This window comes from Corapipo altera, unplaced genomic scaffold (assembly GCF_003945725.1).
Source record: "Corapipo altera isolate COAL_440 unplaced genomic scaffold, ASM394572v1 2b, whole genome shotgun sequence".
Classification (NCBI taxonomy): domain Eukaryota; kingdom Metazoa; phylum Chordata; class Aves; order Passeriformes; family Pipridae; genus Corapipo; species Corapipo altera.
Genome location: NW_020884874.1, coordinates 30459983 through 30479154, shown reverse-complemented (window position 1 = coordinate 30479154; position 19172 = coordinate 30459983). Strand labels below are relative to the sequence as shown.

General features: G+C 37.3%; 1 protein-coding gene across 8 annotated transcripts in view; it reads left to right on the top strand.

The window, feature by feature from the left end:
- UTRN (utrophin) overlaps nt 1-19172 on the top strand; it is a 363103-nt gene that overhangs the window by 295981 nt on the left and 47950 nt on the right. For all 8 annotated transcript variants that reach the window (XM_027631971.1, XM_027631965.1, XM_027631979.1 and 5 more), the window contains 4 exons: nt 2744-2805; nt 3841-3915; nt 10758-10959; nt 17661-17746. In XM_027631971.1, coding sequence (XP_027487772.1) covers nt 2744-2805; nt 3841-3915; nt 10758-10959; nt 17661-17746 — 425 coding nt within the window. The remainder of the gene's footprint in view (nt 1-2743; nt 2806-3840; nt 3916-10757; nt 10960-17660; nt 17747-19172) is intronic.

Below are 19172 nucleotides of genomic sequence, written 5' to 3'. Positions count from 1 at the left end.
AAGAAAAAACAAAACGGGGTTTTTGCATGACATGTTGTCACTTTTAAAGTGATTTTAGTCTTTCAGATAAAGTTGTACTGACACTTTGTATTTAAAGCATACAATTTCAATAACAAAACTGTTGTTTGTTCTTAAATCTTGGAAACTTGATTTAAGGGGTAAAGTTTGATTGGTAAAATAAGTTCTAATTCTTTGCATTTTGGTTTATAAATTACTTAGAAGATGTAATCTAAATTGCAATTAACTATACCTACATCCTAATTTAGCATTATGAATGTGTAATGGAATATATTTCCAGAGGGATAATAAGAAAAGAGTGAGTTATTATGTTGATAGCAAAATTACCAGTTGTTCGGCATTTTGGGGTTTTTGTTTTGTTTTGGGGTTTGACTTTTGGAGGGGGGTTCTTAGGAAAGTTGGGTTGAAGCAATGTTCTTAAAACAGGCTTTATTAAATTGATTGCATATTGGTTCCATTTCTGTGGGCAGTTACAATGGGTTTTGTCAGCAGAAATCAATCCTAATTGGGAACATGATAATTATGACATCCCACTTAACATGATAGTACAGGCATTTGTCAGCTTCAGGAGTACTTTTGAGGTTATTAAATAAGTTGGCCTGTTTGAACCATTATATTTTCTGTTCCTATTTACCGAAGCTGTATATGTTCTTCTTTCTAATATACTGTAGTCCTTTGACACCAGGGTTTTTGAGAATGCTGTAGTCAGTTGCCTTTACCTTGGCAAAGCACCAAACCTAGATACATCCCTTTCTTGTTGCTGGCTTCATGATGATTTATTGGTGTGCCTTCTTCAGGAAAATGATTGTCAAGCAACTTGTTTTTGAAATGACTTCTCTGGACAAGGATAAACATAGTACTGTTTTAAAAGTGTCTATCTAGAAAGTGCAAACCCACTGATTTAGATACTGGCATGCATTAGCTTTGGAGTGCAGTATATCAGAGGCTTGAATGTGAAACAGGAATACAATTCATGTGATGATGATATCACACTGAAATCAAAAGTTTCTGTTTAGGAAAAATGTGTTCAGATGTAAATATGTTCTTTAATGTTCTTCTGAATTGGGGACTGTTTGCTATAGCATTTCAAAGTCAATCAGGGTCTAGCAGAAGTTGTTTTGGTTGTTGTATAAATCTCTCTTGTTTAAATATAATCATGTGCAGGACTTCTCCTTCCTTTCAGTTATGTACTAGGGAATAATCACAAAGAAGGAAAAGAAGATTTATACCTACTGTATTAATAGGAAATATGTAATTTTGTCTATGAACTTCCATGAAGTACACCTCACAAAGTTATGATGATGCCAGATAGACAAATGAGATCCATGGCAGAGTGTGAAACCTGATGACAGGGAGAAGCTGTCTCTGAAGATTTAGGCTAGACTGAAAGCTAGAAGGGTCACACTGGTGCATGGACTCTAAAATGAAGATCGTATCCCCTAAGCAGAGCCGTATTTCATGCACTTTCTACTAGTGTATCTCAGAGGGTAATCTAAATAAGGACCCTCAGCACTTCCTTTGTTAGAAGCCTGCCTCCCCTTTGTGGTACCTGTCCTGTCTCTGCAGCTTTTCAGAGCAAAGACCTTCTATCCCATTTTTTTTGTACCACCTAGCATAAAACGATTCATTCTTGGTTGGTTTCTCAATTAAAAAATAAACGCTGATGATAAATTATTGTGCACTCCTTGAGGTACAGCCACTTATATATACCAAATGATAATACGGTTCACTACATTTAATGGTATTTAAAGTCATTATTTATAACAGAGTATCCCTCCCTCTACATGGAAAAAAAAGTGTGCACATTAACAATTTTCAGATGGAAACAAAGGTGAAATACATGGCATTCTCTACTCATTAGTGTTAAATTTGCTAACCTAGCATAATTTCATTTTCATTAACTTTTAAAGATAATTCTGTGATCTTTTTAACATGACTTCTCTGATTAATTATCTTGCAAATCTAATTCAAATCTAATACTTTGTGAGTAAAAATGTGCAATCATTCGAGCAGTTAATATTGATAAATACAAGTAAAATGTGATTCACAGAAGGGAACTGGAGATTTCCGTGGACATAATGCATGTTTTGACCCCCACTGCTGCATACTTGAAACCTTGATAAATTGAAACAACATCACTAAACAGTAGGTAAAGGGATACTGCCTGTTGTGTGAACAGTAGTGTAGAGTGCGCCCCATAAATGAAGATACTTATTGATTGGTTGTGTGAACAGCAATTAGGCTTTCCATTTGACTCCCATGATTTTAAAGGTCCTCTCCAACCTGAATGGTTTGATAATACATACAGATAAAGCTTAAAATTATTGTATGTGTTCTGATACATGTACTCAGATATACAATGATGATTGAAATAAAATCTCAATATTTTTATTTGTTAATTGTTTTTACAAGTATGTTTATTGTTTTTACAGCCTCAGGAAATTTTTGCATTTTACCTTATTAGCTTACCTCTTAGCTGCAGGATCAGAGTTCAACTGATATAGTCACAGTTAGAATCAAAAGTAAATATTATTAAATATGGGTGGGCTATTGCCTGTCTAACTTTCTGATTAGAAAGTCGAGGAACTGAATGACACAGATTATGCGTTTTAATTAGTGCCGAGGGATTTCTTACTGCTTCTGTGCAGAAAATCAGAATATCTTTGGGTTTTATTCTTTGTGTGAGTGCGTTTCCTGAAACTCTGATTACTTTGTTCCTTTGTAGTCATGAGACACAGACAACTTGTTGGGATCATCCTAAAATGACTGATCTGTTCCAGTCCTTGGGTGAGTGCATTTCTTAAAATAAAATATTATGTGATTTTTATTCCATGAGTAAAAACTGCTTTTGTATAATGACCATGTTTGAGTTGCCATGAATTGTTTGTAACAGCATTTCCCACTTTCCAGTGAGACACACTCTACATGAAACGTACTGCCTTGGTTGTGCCATACGTATTGTCTTTTGCTAATATTAATTCTGAACAATATACTCTGTATGCTTTAAGACAGTACCTTGTTTCTTTTCTTTTAACTTCAAAAGAATTGTCCAATGATATAGGCTGTCTGTGTGTTTAAGCCAGGATGCTGGTCTGCAAGGAACTAATTTTTGTAATAAATTAGAGCAGCTATGCTTTTGGTAAAGGCTAAACTGTATTATGATACAGTTAATTCAATGTGCCCTGATAGCATCAACATTTACTGTGAAATCAATCTCCCATTCTAAGGAGAGAAAGGCTAAAAATACTGTTAAGTGAGGAAAAAACGTTACTGTACCAGTTTCTAAAATAGAGCTTACAACTATCTGACTGTCCCTTTTGAAGCACTGCTTACAAAGTAATGGCATAGAAATTATGGCTTAAAAAGGCATTTTTTTTCTGTTACTGTGACATTTGATGTCCTCTGTTTCCTGTATGTTATCTGATGGAATTGTAAAATATTTGCAAAACATACTGTATTTGAGCAATTGTCTGGAAACTATGAACTAGTGCATAACATGTATGTAAAACTCTATCATATGTGTATGTATTACATGAGCCAAGTTAGTGTTTCTAGAGTGTTTTAAACTAGTGTTTCTAGGATTTCTGGGGTGCCAATCTCTTAAGGTCCTGGACTGTCAGAGTCAGAAGACTTTCCCTGCAGATAGATTGGACTGAGTTCCCAACTTGTCAGTTTTTTTAATTTGCTCTGATATATCCTATTAATTCATTGCAGAGAAGACAAAGGATAACAGACTTCTTCCAAAATGTGAAGATTTGTATGTAAAGGAGAATTATGGACTCTATATTTAGAGCCTCTCATATTTCTGTTCTGCTGTTTCAGCTGATTTGAACAACGTACGCTTCTCTGCCTACCGTACAGCCATCAAAATCCGGAGACTGCAGAAGGCACTGTGCTGTGAGTTTGGCCTTTGAGACAAATTGTTTCTCTATAGTACTTGGAGGAGGGAGGGTCATCTTCAGTCTAACAACATTGATGTTTAACAGTGGACCAGATTTCATCCTTGGCACACTGTCAACCAACAAAATGGCAAAAAGAATTGCCAATAGTAGGTGTCATTATTGCAAGTAAATGAAATAAAATAATAAAGAAAGAGGTGCAGTGAGTAAGTTGAAATGGTATGCCCACTAAGAATGCTTTAAGAAGTGATAGGGAAATAGATTTTGGACCTATTGAGTATTTCATACGGTTCCTGATATGAGCTGATACAAACCGACATGGAATGATGTGAGCTAAAGTCCTGACCTGTGACATAAACTCAGGTATTTTGTTATATTTTAGAGTGTTCTGTTCCATGTTGTGCAAACTTCAATTAAAAAGATGTTCCAGCTGCTCAAAGTGGGAAGGAAAGGGATACAGATCTGTGTAGTCAGTATTGCTGTATGTTTTAATCACAAAAGGCTGCCAGGACAGAATAAACTACTATTATTAATGGCAGTAATAGTATGTGTATATGTGCATGTGGGATACGGGTAACGATCTTAAATTTAAATGGGAAATAACAATGCATTTAATATGCTCATTGGATATTCTTCCCAAGCCTATTGGCATTTGTCCCTGTTCCCAAGCAATCTAATAATTCAGCCACAGTCCGCTCTAAAGTGCACATATATTTTGTCAGTAGGAAAGGATAGGTGTCTACTGAGTAGGCTCAGTGACTTCATTTCCAAAGTTGACCTTTGTATCTCCAATTTTCTGTTCTGTATTTGCTAGGTATTTTAAAAAGCATTTCATATTATATCACAACTATGTTTTAATTCACCAGCAGGTTGCATGACTGCCACGTTCATTCAAAGTTTAGCAGCCTCAGAAGTGATAGGTCAGGAGATCTGCTGGTCTCTGGACTTGGAACTTCTCCAAGTCACACAACATGTTCCACTGAGGTTCTGTGCTCTTGTCTGAGTCTCCTGTGCAAAACAAACTGAATTTTAAAAACTATTAGGACTATGAATGGAAAAGGAAATACATAGGAACACACATCTACTGGAAGGAAAATAGGATGAAGTAGAAAAAGCAAAAGGAAACTGAAAAATTTTGGAAGGAGATATGGGATGTGAATGAGTGTGAAGGTTGTGGACTTTAGACCTTTTAGAAGGTCTTGGCAACAGAGAGTATAAAGGTGGTGAATGACATTAGCAAATTTTCTTGTTATAAATTAGGGGTCCTTGCTGTGGAAGGACTTTTCAGCCCTGAAGGGTGTACAGTACTGCATTATGAGTAGGAACACAAGAAGTGCAAAGCCATCCTAGGGGTGCAAGCATGAAAGGAGTTGTGCAAAGAGGGATCCCTACCCAACCTCCAGGTGGTTAGTTTCCTTTCCTGCCTAGAAGACAGCAGTCTGATCTTCTGATACGCATCATACTAAATGAAACTGTGCCTGAGATGGTAACTGGCTACTCCAGAAAACTAGAGCATATCTGTGCACAGCACAGGCTCTTATGAGTACCTCTCACCCCTTCTTCATATGCTGTTCTGACTTCTCACAGAATTTCTAATCAAGTTCAAGATCTTAGATTCAAGGTTTTATATCTGGGAAAAAAATAGAACCTGTTCTTTGGAAAATTGTCTGTTGATATTGAAATAAAAACTATTTCTTTGGCATAGCCTACACTTCTTTGCGCAAGAGATGTGGTCCCATCCAAAACTATAGTTTCATCTCCCAGCAAGACTAAAGTCCGTTATGAGCTTTCAACTTATCAATGTGCAGAGTATAAAGTATTCATCAGCATGTACCTGAAAACAAAAAGCAAAGCAGGAAATCAGAAAGCAAGATAAAATTCTCCTTGTGTGTGCTGCTCCTCTGGGAAGAGTGTGAAAAAACAGATTGAACATGACAGATGCTAATCACGTTGCTTATTTCTGACAGGCATGCAGATTGTCTCGTGACCTGTACAGACCAGATTTCACTTTCATTACTTCTATAGGCTTTGAAGAGGGCCATACTTTCTGCTCTTACTTTTACTAAAAAATATATCAATTTCTGTAGTAAGTGCCATGGTTAGCTCTCCTCATTCACAGTTTTCAGAAGTGCCCTCCTATCATCTCAAGTTTCAGGGAAGGGAGGTGGAAGAGGAGGACAGAAGGAAGTAGTAAGAAGTAAAGAGAATATACCAGTTTGAAAGAGCCAGGAGTAAAATTTGTCATTTCTACAGATCCAATCTGCCTTATCTATGAAGCTGTTTGTTTGCTTCATCTCTATGCTTTGTGGGAAGAGACAACAGCTAAAAAAACTTTGTCTTTACAATACACACATACCTGACAAAGGATTGGTGTAATTTGTGAATACACAATATTGTGGGTTTTTAAGGAAGACGTTGCAGATTATCCACAAAGTTAAATGCTACATGAATTTTCTGTTTCCGAACAGGAACTCATTATGATCTGGCACAACTTTAAGACCACCTTCAAAAATATAATTGGTGCTGTTCCTTTTGTCATTTTTCACATAACAGATTATTTCTTGCTAGAGAATATGTCAAATTCCTTTTGACTGTGATGATTTTTAGCCTGATTCTGTCCCATAAATAGCTGAGATAGCACAAACACAGATGTGCTAGCACCTCCTCTCTAAGGAAGGGGAGACTGGTTCAACACTATCTAGAATTTCTTAACTTTTAATTGTTAGTGGTTTTGTTCTGAGGAAGGGAAAGAGTAATCTTCTGTGCCACTGCCATTCTTTCTTTAGTCTGAGTTACTTTATTCTTCCATTGTATTTCTTGTATTTTTAACTGTGGATGCATTTTAAAGGTGTTTGGATGCAGAATGCTTCAGAAGGGCTTATGTGCTAAGGCAAAGGAAACGTCAAAACAAATCACCACAAATAGGCATCACTGTAAAATAAGACAAATTGCTTTCACAGCCACAGTGCGTGTGTATAATGGCAAAGGCCTTTTGGGTGGGAACTCCAAGGGCACAGCTGGAACTGGGTGCACAGTCCTACTGGCACCTGATAGATATTGACTTTGCAGTGGGGACTGATAATGCAATGTTAGTGCTATACAAGCAGGTTCAGGAGTATGTAATTTGAGAACTGTACTTTTGAAAACTTTGCTAAGGCCATATCTGTCTTCTTGGTAAGTGTCAAAAAACCATATTTCTGGTGAAGGTATTTGCTCCCATTTTCCTCATTCTCTTTTTAAAATAGGAAAGTAGAGTTATGTTTCATCTTGGTTTTTGACAGGTAGATTCCTACAGAGACAAACGTGTGCATGCACCTACATGTATTTATTTTGCAGGTATATAAAGAAGGTGAAAAGAACAAATTCTTAGCCTCTCTGTCTCTATGTGGGCCAGATGTACTGACAGTGCCTTCCCACTGTAGCAGAAGAATGGGGCCAGAGAGAGTCCTGTGTTGCAGTTGTACTGGGCAGCTACGCAGCGCCAGGTCCTGACTATAATATTTTATTGTCCAACATGCTTTAGCTCATTTTCAAGAAATTATAGTGCCCCGGGTGCTGAAGTGTATTACTGAAAGGCAAAAAAGGAACAAAATCACCATGTATATTCAGAATTCTGACACTGAGTTCCTCTAGGTGATTTAAAATTTAAGAATGCTAATCGTAATATCAACCACACAAGTTGAAGAAATGGAACATTTAGGCACATGGGACTAAAAGAGGGAGAGCTGTGAGCACTTCCCTCAGTGCAGTCTCTTTGCAGGAAATTTACATTTCAGCTGTCATTTACAAGATCTTTTTAATACAAAATCTCCACGGTAGTGCCTGACTATTTTCCGTGGGATTAGAGCAGCCTCAAATATGCCATTAGCAGCTGCATGTAGTTACTTGCTACTGAGTCAGTCACTCACATCTGCTTTAACAGTGCTGAATTATATGGCTTCTGTTAATAGTTTTTCTTTGGGAAGGTCACCTTGCTGCAGAAAGGAAAGAAATGGCCCTTGTGCCCATTTGTTGGTTAAAAGCAGGATTGGTCATTCAGCGTATTCCAGCAGTTGCAGAATGGTGCTGCACAAATGCACTGAAAACTGTGTGGGCATCATGCCAGAAGTGGCATGACAGGATAACTCCCTGTACCCAAAGGTTATTTAGCCAGGTGAGTGCTGAAATAAGCAGGGGAGGAAATAATTTCCTCTGTTTGTTTTCCATGGATGGTGTCATCCAAAAATGTAACTCTAGCTTAATTTACATTAGTATAGCAGCAGAGTTTTCTTTTTTAGTATGAAAATACTGAAAATACCTTTCCCAACTCCCTCTGGAATCCTTTGGCAGAAATGTGAATGTGAGACCTTAATACTAGCAGATCAAGATGTGAAGATAGCAGGCTTAGTGTTTGTTGAACTGCCATTTCCAGTGCAAGGATGGATATGTTAAGCCAAACCCAAAGGCTACAACTTTCTGGCATTCCAAATCTTTAAAAAGGGCAGCTTTTGGGTGCTGTCAGTCTGTTTGTGAAGCTGCTTACCTACTTTCAGCCAACCATTAAGTACCTTATACAAACAGGTTGGAAAATAACCAGAAAACACAAAAAACCCAACCAAACCAAAAAACAAACCAAAAACAAACCAAAAACAAACAAACCAAAAACAAACAAAAAAACCCACCACAGCAAATCAAAGCTAAAACAAAACCAAACCCAGCAAACTGGTTGCAAAAATTTTGTTTGGTTTTTTTTTTTTCCCCTGTATAGGTCATGAAGGAAAAACATGAAAAGTGGCTATCTCCTGAGTTCAGTATTTATGTGATCGGATAGCAGATTATAGTTTTGCACTTCGTTTCACCCTTCTCCCTCCACTGCTCCAAAAAGTAGTCAAGGTTACATTTTGACCTGCGTGTAGGCTCGTTTTGTTTTTAAATATGCCTGTGTGCCTTTTCCAGTGTATTTCCAGCTATTGTAGAAGATTATGCTGCAGTGAGTGTACTGCCAAATACTTTATCTACCTCAGGTCAAACTAATGGTGAGGTGTTTTCCTGCAATTACCGGTCTACCTCTTTGATAAATATATGTCTGGCATTTATTTGCAAACCCAAGAGATGGGCTTAAAAAAACCACAACCAACCAAACAAAAAAGAAAAGCAAACAGATGTAAACTCCCTGTAAATCTGATACAGTTAGAAGAGAATGTACCAGTATTAGTGCAGGGGAGGAAAAGCAAGGGCTGTGAGGTACTGTTTCTCATTTTACGGTGAAGTACTTGTTTTCCGTCCCAAGCTAGACTTACCCAATTTGCATGGGCTGCCCTTGTGTGGTTCCTATTTAACACTGTTATTATCCCACTCTACTCTGCTCTGCTCTGCTCTTGTGATACCACACTTAGAGTACTGTTCTCAGCACAGAAAGATATGGACTTGTTGGAATGGGTCCAGAGGAAGGCCCTGAAGATGACTGGGGGATGGAGTACCTCTCATGAGGACAGACTGATAGAGCTGAGGTGATGTAGCTGGAGAGAGAAGGTGGCTCCAGGGAGACTTATAGCAACCTTCCAGTATCTAAAGGGGGCTTATAAAAAAAGAGAGTGACTTTTTACATGAACAGGTAGTGATGAGACAAGGGGGAACAGTTTTAAACTAAGAGAGGAGACATTTAAATTAGATGACAGAAGGTGGTGAGGCTCTGGAACAGGTTGCCCAGAGAAGTTGTGGATGCTCCATCCCTGGAAGTGTTCAAGGCCTTGTTGGATGGGACTTTGAGCAACCTGGTCTAGTGGGTGGCATCCCTGCCCATGACAGGGGGGTTGGAACTAGATGATATTTAAGGTCCCTTCCAATCCAAGTAATTTTGTGATTCTGTGATTTGTTCTATGACTATCGGTGTAGAGCAATTCACAACACAAGTGTCATGTTGAGGTTTTTTTCCTTTGAAAGATGGCATTTATAGTGCAAATGTGTTACTAACTCTTCAGAAACTGCTCAGTATGAGCTTGAAATATACTTCAACTTCATGTTCTTTAAACTGTGTCAAGCATACTAATACATTGTATTTTTTTCACTAAAATCCTTTCTTCTGTAAAAAAAACTCACTGAGGATTATACTATATATGTTTGCTCTCTTCCACTTGCTTTATTTTCACCATGCAAACTCCAGATTTTCACAATGACATTTGGGTGGTTTTGGAGCAAAATCCTTTTTACCTGTAAGACATCCATAGCATCACCAACTACTGGTACAAAGAATCCTGTAATAAAGAAGATCAAAATGTTTTTCATGAAAGCATAATATTTAGTGTTCTGGAAAACTACAATAAATAATCTCCCTGTGTCCCTCTCCCTGCTTTCTTTTAAGCCCTGATTTAGCAGCTGCTGTTCAGTTAATCAGGCCTCAGTACATTGTTACTGCATTTAAGAGAACATTGCTACCTGGGAATTTGTTTTGCTTTAAATTTAATCAAAACTGATAATCATTTTATGGGATTCTGCTTTATGGTCAATATGAAGAATCATGTAAACCTAGTGGACTCTGTGTGTGCATCTGAAGTTAGGATACTCTACTTACACAGACTACTTCAGCAGCTATTTTAATGCTGTTGTGAGATGTGCAGTGTCATTATGGTATTCTTATTCTATTTTTAAATATATAGTACTGAATGCTGTTGACTTGTCACAGAGAATGGTTTGTCACTATAATGTTACTGAGCAAAAGGTACTTAGCTAATTTTCAGCAGTGTTTGTTACAATGCACACGAACAAGTGCACATGAATAAGTATTGTCAATGCTATGCTCAGGCTTCTATATTCATACCTTTTTTCTTTTTTTCTTTTTCTTTTTTTATCACCTGTTGTTAGTGGACCTTTTGGACCTGAACACAACAAGTGAAGTTTTCAAACAGCAGAAGTTAAGTCAAAATGACCAGCTGATTGGTGTCCAGGATGTGATCAGCTGTCTCACTACTATCTACAGTGGACTTGAAGAGAAACACAAAGATATGGTGAATGTTCCTCTCTGTGTAGACATGTGTCTTAACTGGCTACTCAACGTGTATGATAGGTAAGTAAAAAGTTTTTAGTCACAGTGTGTACCCCAGGAATATAATGTAGTTATAACAAAGTATGCATCATGGAGACAAAATTGGTAATTTTTGCACACGTGACTCATCAAAAATGGTAGGCTTATAGGACTGTTGTATATTTTTTTGAGTTACTTTCTTGAGCAAGTGCTCATAATAATAGAAAAATGATAAAGCCTTAAAAAGTTATTTAATAAAAAGTTGTGTATTTTGATATTTTTGAATCGGTAGTGAAAAAGTGCAGTTGCTTGCAATGACATATTTCTTATGCTGTCCTGCTCAGATACGCTGAACAAAAGGTACACTGCTTTTATACTACCAAAGACACTTTGAAAGGTTTTCAAGAAGTGTATATGTGAGTAGAGAGCTAGATACACTGCTTTAGCTGTGTTCCTGCTGTAAATGTTCCAAATTTCCCAGATTGTTTGCCATTCATACCAGACTCTGTTTCTACCACATGTACGGACAGTTTTGTTGTTTATTTTACACTTAGTTATTTGCACCCCATAATACTGGCTGAGCTCCCTGTCCTCAGTCCTCTATTGAGTAGAGGTTGTTCTGATCTCAACCCTAAAGCCTGTCTGATTCCAGAGGATCAGCAGTGTCCTTGTTTGCTTCCAGCAGGTACAGCTCCTACCATATATGAATTCTGAGGGCTGGTGTTATGTAGTCCACCTGCCCTCATCCTGGCAACAAAGGTGTATTTCCCCAGGGGATTGTGTTCTCTCAAGAATGTTTTGGAATGCTTACAGTGAGAATTTGTGGGTTCATTTAAATACACATCTGCTATTTCTAGAGAGAGAACTGAGCCTCAGAAAGCACGAGAAAGTCCACTTCAGCAGTCCCTTGTGGTTTTGGTCAGTCCTTTCTGAGCCCCCAGTCACTCGTTTCTTCTGCTTGATGTGGAACTCTACCCTGCCCTGTGCTATGTCAGCCTGCATGACCTACAAGCAATATGCTTTTCTTTGGTTGTCCTTTTGAGTCATGAGTTTGTTCCTCATTTTCTTAGAGGCATTCACTATTCTCATCTCCCATATGTAGTAAAACCTGGGGAAAGACATGATTTCCGTCAGCTTCTCCATGCCCTACAATGTGTCTCTTTACATTCCTTCAGCAAAGGCATTTCAGGACTACTCTGGAGCTAACGCAGTAGTGCAATGCATGGTGTGGTCCACTTCAGTGTGTCTAGTTGAACGTGTGCTTTAGTGTGGAGTTATACATAGAATTACAAATCAGAATTTCTAAGCTCCATGAGGTTGGTTACAACATTTATTTCCTTTCTCCCTATTTGAAGATAAAAAGAGTGAAAGTATTTCTTGAATAGTGATAAAAATTCTTATACCTGGCTTTGCCAAAGAGAGGTGTTATTTGTAGATTTATATGTTATCTTCACTATGTTTGCTCACTTAATCAGTGCCAAATTCATAGCTTTTTGCTTTTTTCCCCTTAGAGGATTACACACCAGTTCTCCTATTTTTTGTGGATATTTTACTTTATTTTGGTTTTAGGGGAGCCGGAAGGAGAGAACAGAGTACATAGAACCATTTATCATTTATGTGCTGACTACTTATACTTTGGGATTTGAATATTACTGTTAAATATTGTGACATTTCTGTTAGGTGGACTCCTCGTCATTACTGATGAAAAATTGTAGAGTTCATCAAATAATAACTGGGAGTCCTTCCTGCAGTTATTTTTATTTTGCAGAGTTCTGTATTGTGACTGAATAAACATGTCACTTGCAAATAGAGCAGTAGATCAAGTGAGTTGCTTGACTTAAATGCTATTGGTAATTTAGAATAAGAGACTTAATAGTGTCAGAGAATTTTTTATAGTTACTGATTGGTTTGGTTTTTTTTTTTCAGACTGACCACAAATCTATTACCTTTGCTTCCTAACTTCAGTTGGAAGTCAGTTGTTTAATCTGTTCATATTTAAAATGCACCTAATAAGCAGAAAACCTTTCTTTCAATAACATTTCCTGTTTTTCCCGTTTCACTTGATTATTATATTGAAAACTTAGTGTAGATAATTCTTTGAGCTGATGAAGTACTTTAATCTTTATTTAAACTTTGAAAAATGGAGGATGAAGGTTTACTGAGAGAAAATTACTTTTTACAGTGTGTTTCCTTGTTCCCCTTTCAAATTCACTCCAGGATGAAAGACAAAATGCTAAAAGACCAGGCACCAAACTTAAGCTGGATTTTTTGACTTTGTTTTTTAAATTGGCCTTCAGGGAAGAGCTAATTTGTGTCTTGGTATTTCCATTTTTTTATTGCATGAGTGCTACACATATACAATGTTTCAAATTGTTTAACTGCCTACAGAAGGCATCTGTTAGTCGCATGCTGTTAACCTGAGATTTAATTACAGATTCACAGATTAATAACAAACTGAGTAGTTTTCCAGACTTAACCTGCAGATGTCTTTGGCCCTTAAGCCCTTGGGCCCTTTTACTTCTTCTAGGACTCAAAGGTTGTTCCAGACAGCAACACCTGCCCTTATAAACATTTTCCAAACTTAAAGTTCTTTGTTTTGGCTAGACCAGAGATTTTTTAATTTATTTTTTTTAATAAAATTAAAGATAAATATCTTACATATTTACAATGAGAGCTGTAAAGGAAATTATTTGAATTGTTTGCTCTATAAAATCATTTGACTAGGCCTGTGTTTATAGCATCCAAAAGCAATAGCTGATGGTTATTCTTTTGGACTACATGCTGTCAAATTTGCTAAAATATCCAGATGTCATTTATATAAAAAGGACTGATACCTTTCAGTGCTAATGGAATAGCTTAACACCCCTAGAAATTAGATTTTTCTATATGTACTAATTCTGGGCAATGACTCATTTCAATCAGAATTACCCATAAAGAAACTTCTACGTGCATTGTTTTTAAAATTTTACAGTGTTTATCTGACTTCCCACATCTCAACTTTTAAATTCTCTTGGGGTTTTTTGTTTTGTTTTGTTTTTGGCATTAGGATACTTTTGATAATGCCTTCTTTTAAATTGAATTTCTTTGGTACATTAGTCTTGGAAAGCTATCTGTGGTATATATGCTGACATTTTCCATATGATCAAAACTGTCTTTCATGATCATTCTCTATGGCCCAATCTTTCTCTGAAGAATTACAACTTTTTTATTTATCGTTGTTCTGATACACCTGGCAGATTCTAACATCAGGCTGAGTTAATAACCCAGGCCTTATCAGAGTGTTCATTTCAGTAAAATCTGAACTTCTGAGGAATGAGAAGGATGAGATACCTGCTCAGTCAGCCTTAGCTTCATGCCCCAGTTTTGACAGTAGCTGATGGAAGTTTTCTGCATGCTCTCTAATTGCATCCCCCGTGTTGATGATAGCTGTTTTGATTCATAGAGCACTCAGTGAGAAAAGCTTAGCAGGCTGTGATAGCAGTAAGAAGACTTTGGGAAGGATGTGGCTGTCTGTAGGACAGGAAAATGTGGGTGATCAAGAGGAGGCACTTGTGGGGACCGTAATTAATCTAACAGGCTACCTTCTGTTGCTGGGCTATGTAGATAACTGATAGCTGCAGTCCTTGGTGGTCCTTAGTTGCAGTGTCAGTGTTGTCTAGGTGTGGTGGTTTGAAACTCCCGAGAATCCAATTTCTAAGTTCAAACCCCCTCCCACAATTTGCCCCTGTGAGAGGATTTAGTGATGGCATGGACTTGATATCTTCCTCACCTCATGTGGAGAGTTTTCAGACAAAACACAACTATTCGGTATTGGGGGAAGGGGAAAATATTTACAAAGGTTTATTTACATACATATATATATTTACATTAAATTAAATTCCTCTTTTCCTTCAATAAAAGTCTAAGAAGAAAAGAGAAAAGTCTTTCTTTCACTCCTCAGGCCACAGTTCCTTCATTTCAGTTTTTTGTGGCACTGGTTAGTGTCTTTCATTTTTCTAAGGCAGCAGATTTAAGTATGGCAGTCAGGATTTTTGTTCTTACTTTGTGGAAATTCCAACCCCAAGTCTGAGCCTTCGGGGGATTTTCCTTGGAGACCTTCACTCCTCTTGGGTTAGAGCATTTAAGGTAGCTTTCAGTTCAGAGCTCCTCTGCTCTGTCTCAGCTCACCAGCATGGTAGCAGCAGCAGAGGGCAAGACCACCTCCTCTGCATTCCGTCCTGGTTCAGCTCTCAGGACGACTCTGAGTTTTTCAGCTCCTTTCTCCCTCTCTCTCTAGCTGCTGCTGCATTTTGGGACTCCCTAAGGGTTCGGAAGTCCACCCCTCCTCTTCAAGAGGTCTCTGGATTTTGGGAAAGTGATACAGTCTTACCCCAAAACAGCCCTGTTGAGTTTTCCTCTGTTTTGTTGCCAGCTCTCCCTCCTGCAGGAACATCTCTGCGTCTTTCAGCCAGCTTCACGTTATCTCGTTGCTACTGGCTATCTTTTTGGCTTTTAGCCATCGCTGTCTCTGTTCAGGACTGTTCCGCTGCCACTTTCAATGTCTTCTGCTGCTGCTGACAGTAAGGAAACTCTTCCAGCTCTTGATTACGGGACCCGGTCCAGCTTTGACACTATACCGGCTCTCCTGTAGCCTCAGCTGGGGGCTGGGGACCCTTGGCCCCCAGAGGGGCTCACTGGCCCCCTGCTTCCTCCTGGCTCAGATCATGGCTACCTACCTTCCAAACTGTCTTCACCACCTTCTATTCCATTTCTGTACGTATGTAATTTCCGTAGGGCGCATGTGGACTTTTGATTGGTCCAGTATTATCAGTGGGGCAAACCATTATTACCTCAGAGAAAAGGTTTTTCAAACCACCACACTAGGGCTTGAGAGCTCTTTGACAAGAGAAGTCTGAACTGTAGTGGGCTTATCTTCATTCTCTAGTTTTCCTTGTAACACCTGGTGGTTTTATGCTATTGTTCCTCTTCCCCCAGAGACATAGGGTCCCTCTGGACTTCCTATTGCTAATCTTGTTTTCTGTTGATTTTTCAGTGATCCTTATTCTTTGGAAAAATATTGCAGGCTTTGTAATTATTTGTAAAATTTTCTGAGAAAATGCTTTTTGTGTGAAGAAAGTTTTTCACAGATCCTACAGTGATCTGCTGAAATCAGGAGAAGCTTGAAGCCTCCACATACCTGATGCGGAAAGCTAAAAGCCCTGATCTTTTAGCTGTGAAGTTTTTCTGAGTTTCTGTCTTTAATAAACAAGTGATGTAGTCAGTCCTGAGTTAAATCAAACCCAAATGAATGTTCAGCTTTTTTTTTTCTTTTTGATGAATATAAGGTTAAAGCACAGACAACCCTACACAGGAAAGAATGGGTAAATACCTCTATCGAGGTGTAAAATGAACCATTTAGATGGTAAAATGTGCCAGAATGATGTAGTGTCTGAAATTGAAAGAGGTAATGTGAAGCTAAGCTTGAATATATAAAATAGATGGCACTTTTCTAACGTTCTGGAAAATTGGGTCCTGATTTTCCAACTAGGTCTTAAAAGTAATGGGTGTTTTTGATTTAATTTGGCAATAATTTCTCTGTACCACTGTTCCAGCTTGTAGAATGGAGAAGATAATGCTGTCTAGTCTTACTAGATTAGGTGATGGTTGCAAAGAAAAATGCATTAATATTTGTAAGTTGCTTAGCTAATTTATTATGAATCCAGGAATAAATTAATAATTTTGTATTCAGGACAAGATTTGTGAAGTAAATCAGACAGCAGGCCATATGTTGAATGGATAGGATGAAAAGAGTTATGTAACAACCGATCCCAAAGTAATTAACCTATATATCACTTCTGTGTGACAGAAAGGACCAAAATAATGTTTGAGGTGATATTAAATTTAGTGTTATCTTACTTGTTGGTTAAGGAGCCAGCTAACCTTATGTGGCAATATGTGCAGTTTGACTACTATTATTATGACTTCTTTTTGCCACGTCTGATTTGAAGACAAATTCTGTCACGGTTTTTGATTTTTGAAAGAAAAAACAATTCATAAGAATATGTTTGTGCGCTGATATTTTGAACTTTAAAATTGTCCTTTTCCATGTAACCTGGGTTTTTTGCTTTAGTATATTTTTGAACAATGTTTGTCTTGCAGGCTTAACGTTACTTGCTTTGGTACCCACTTACCTGTTCTCAAGTTGCTTTTTCAGTTTGGACGTATTTTTTTTATGTTAAACAAGATGAGCCTGAAATTACACTACTTAGAAAGAACAACAGCTCTGCATTGTTGAATTAGTGTATGTGGTTGCCTGTTTATGTCCTGATATTACATATATATCAGAGCATTTTAAACATAAAAGACAAAATTTAAGGGAAAAAAGAGGATGAATTACTGTGATATGAAAACTTGGTTTTATTGCAGTCCTTTTGTTTCACACTGAGTAATAGGCTTTCCTGCTGTGTGCTCATGTATTTTTTTTTGTGTATATCACATTATCAAATCACACTAATAGCTTTACAGAGCTAATCGTCTGGTCCTTTGGAATAATATGTGTAAACTGCTTAGAAGGCAAGCTGAGCTTTTGTAAGGGAACAATTCTTAATGTGATTTGTAGTGGGTTTTGGGGGTTTTTTTGAGATATTTGTATATCTCAAAGTATATTTGAAGTAGAAGTTACCAATATCTTCATATTTTCAATAGACTTGAATTGGAGTCAAATAAAATTAAACTATTAAATTGTCTTATCTTTATAATTTCAGTGGCCGAACTGGAAAGATTCGAGTGCAGTCGCTGAAAATTGGCTTGATGTCTCTTTCTAAGGGTCTTCTGGAAGAGAAGTACAGATGTAAGGAAGAATTTGTTTTACAAAATACTCTATATAACTAAGTCACATACAATGACAACACATATTGCAGCAAAATTTGAAGTAAAATATTTTTCATGCCTGTACATGGCAGTTTTCTTGTGTGTAAGTAAAACAGAATTGTTTTCATTATCATCATTGACAATGTAGAAAGTAGGATTTATATCTTGACTGGAAAGTATTGGTGTCAATTCTGCTTTGTCATAAGTCACAGTACTGCAGCCCCCAAAAGAAAAGGAGAACATAGCCATGTGGTAGCTAGGGAAGTATTATATTTGACCAATTCTGTTCTCTCTTGTGTGTGTGTATGTTTTGTTTAGGGAAAAATCAAGCAAGTCAGTACTGATTGCATCAGATTTCTATGGCTGATAAAGCAAGGAAATACATCAAAATCCAGTAATTGTATTTAGTAGTCCATGAGAAAGATTATCTGAACGCTGAAAATGGTTTTCTGATATATGTGCTTTCTGCCAGAATTGCATAATGAAAGTTTAAATTATGTTGATTTAAGTAACCTCACAAGCTTGAGAAATACTAAGTAGTATAAAAATATTTCACAAAAGTAATTTCAGGAGCAGAAGAGAATTGAGTAACTTTGTGGCAAAACCCCCTGACAGATACAGAAAAAAGATTAAGCATTATATTGGAGCATCCTATGTGATGGACGTTTACATATTATGCACATTCATCTTAAAATTGCTATTCTTTGCAGTATTTCCTTGGTTCATTTTGGAAACCCATGAAAAATTTACGGAGACTGAATTTTCTCCGTGTACCTTTGAGCTCTGCAAAAATTTCTGCTTTCCTTAAGAGCACTTGTAGGCAATCTTATAATCTTGGTTATTAACATTGAGCAAAAGTATGTGTCTTATGCATTGGGACATATTTTGACATTTTAATGGCATACTGAGACTTTGGGTTTTTTAGTTTCCTTATGTCATTTGACATATATGTGAATTATTCCATAACTGAAGAAGGTTGACGGACATACCTTTGTTCAGTAATGACAATTCAGGGAGTGATCTACCATTTAGTGTGAAATAAAAAGCTTTCCTAAAGCACAGAAGTCAGTTAGCTTGTGGATAACAAACTGATAACCCTTTCAAAAGATGGTTTCAAAAAGCTCCAAAACCTGAGAATAAACTCACATGAAATTGCTGTTGGTAATACATTAGTATGTTTACAGTTACCAAATGCAGGCACTGAAGCAGAACAAAGAAATGGCTAGGTCTGATTAATTTTTGTGTTGTTGCTTTGTATTTAGTTGGAAAATAGAAGTGGCAGCTGGTTGTGGCTGCAGATTTTATGTCATCTGTGTTAATAGCATGGACTATTTTTTTCTGAATATTACTGTGAAAAGTCCTAAAAAAATTAGTACAGAATAAGTCTCAGTAAACTTTTATACCAA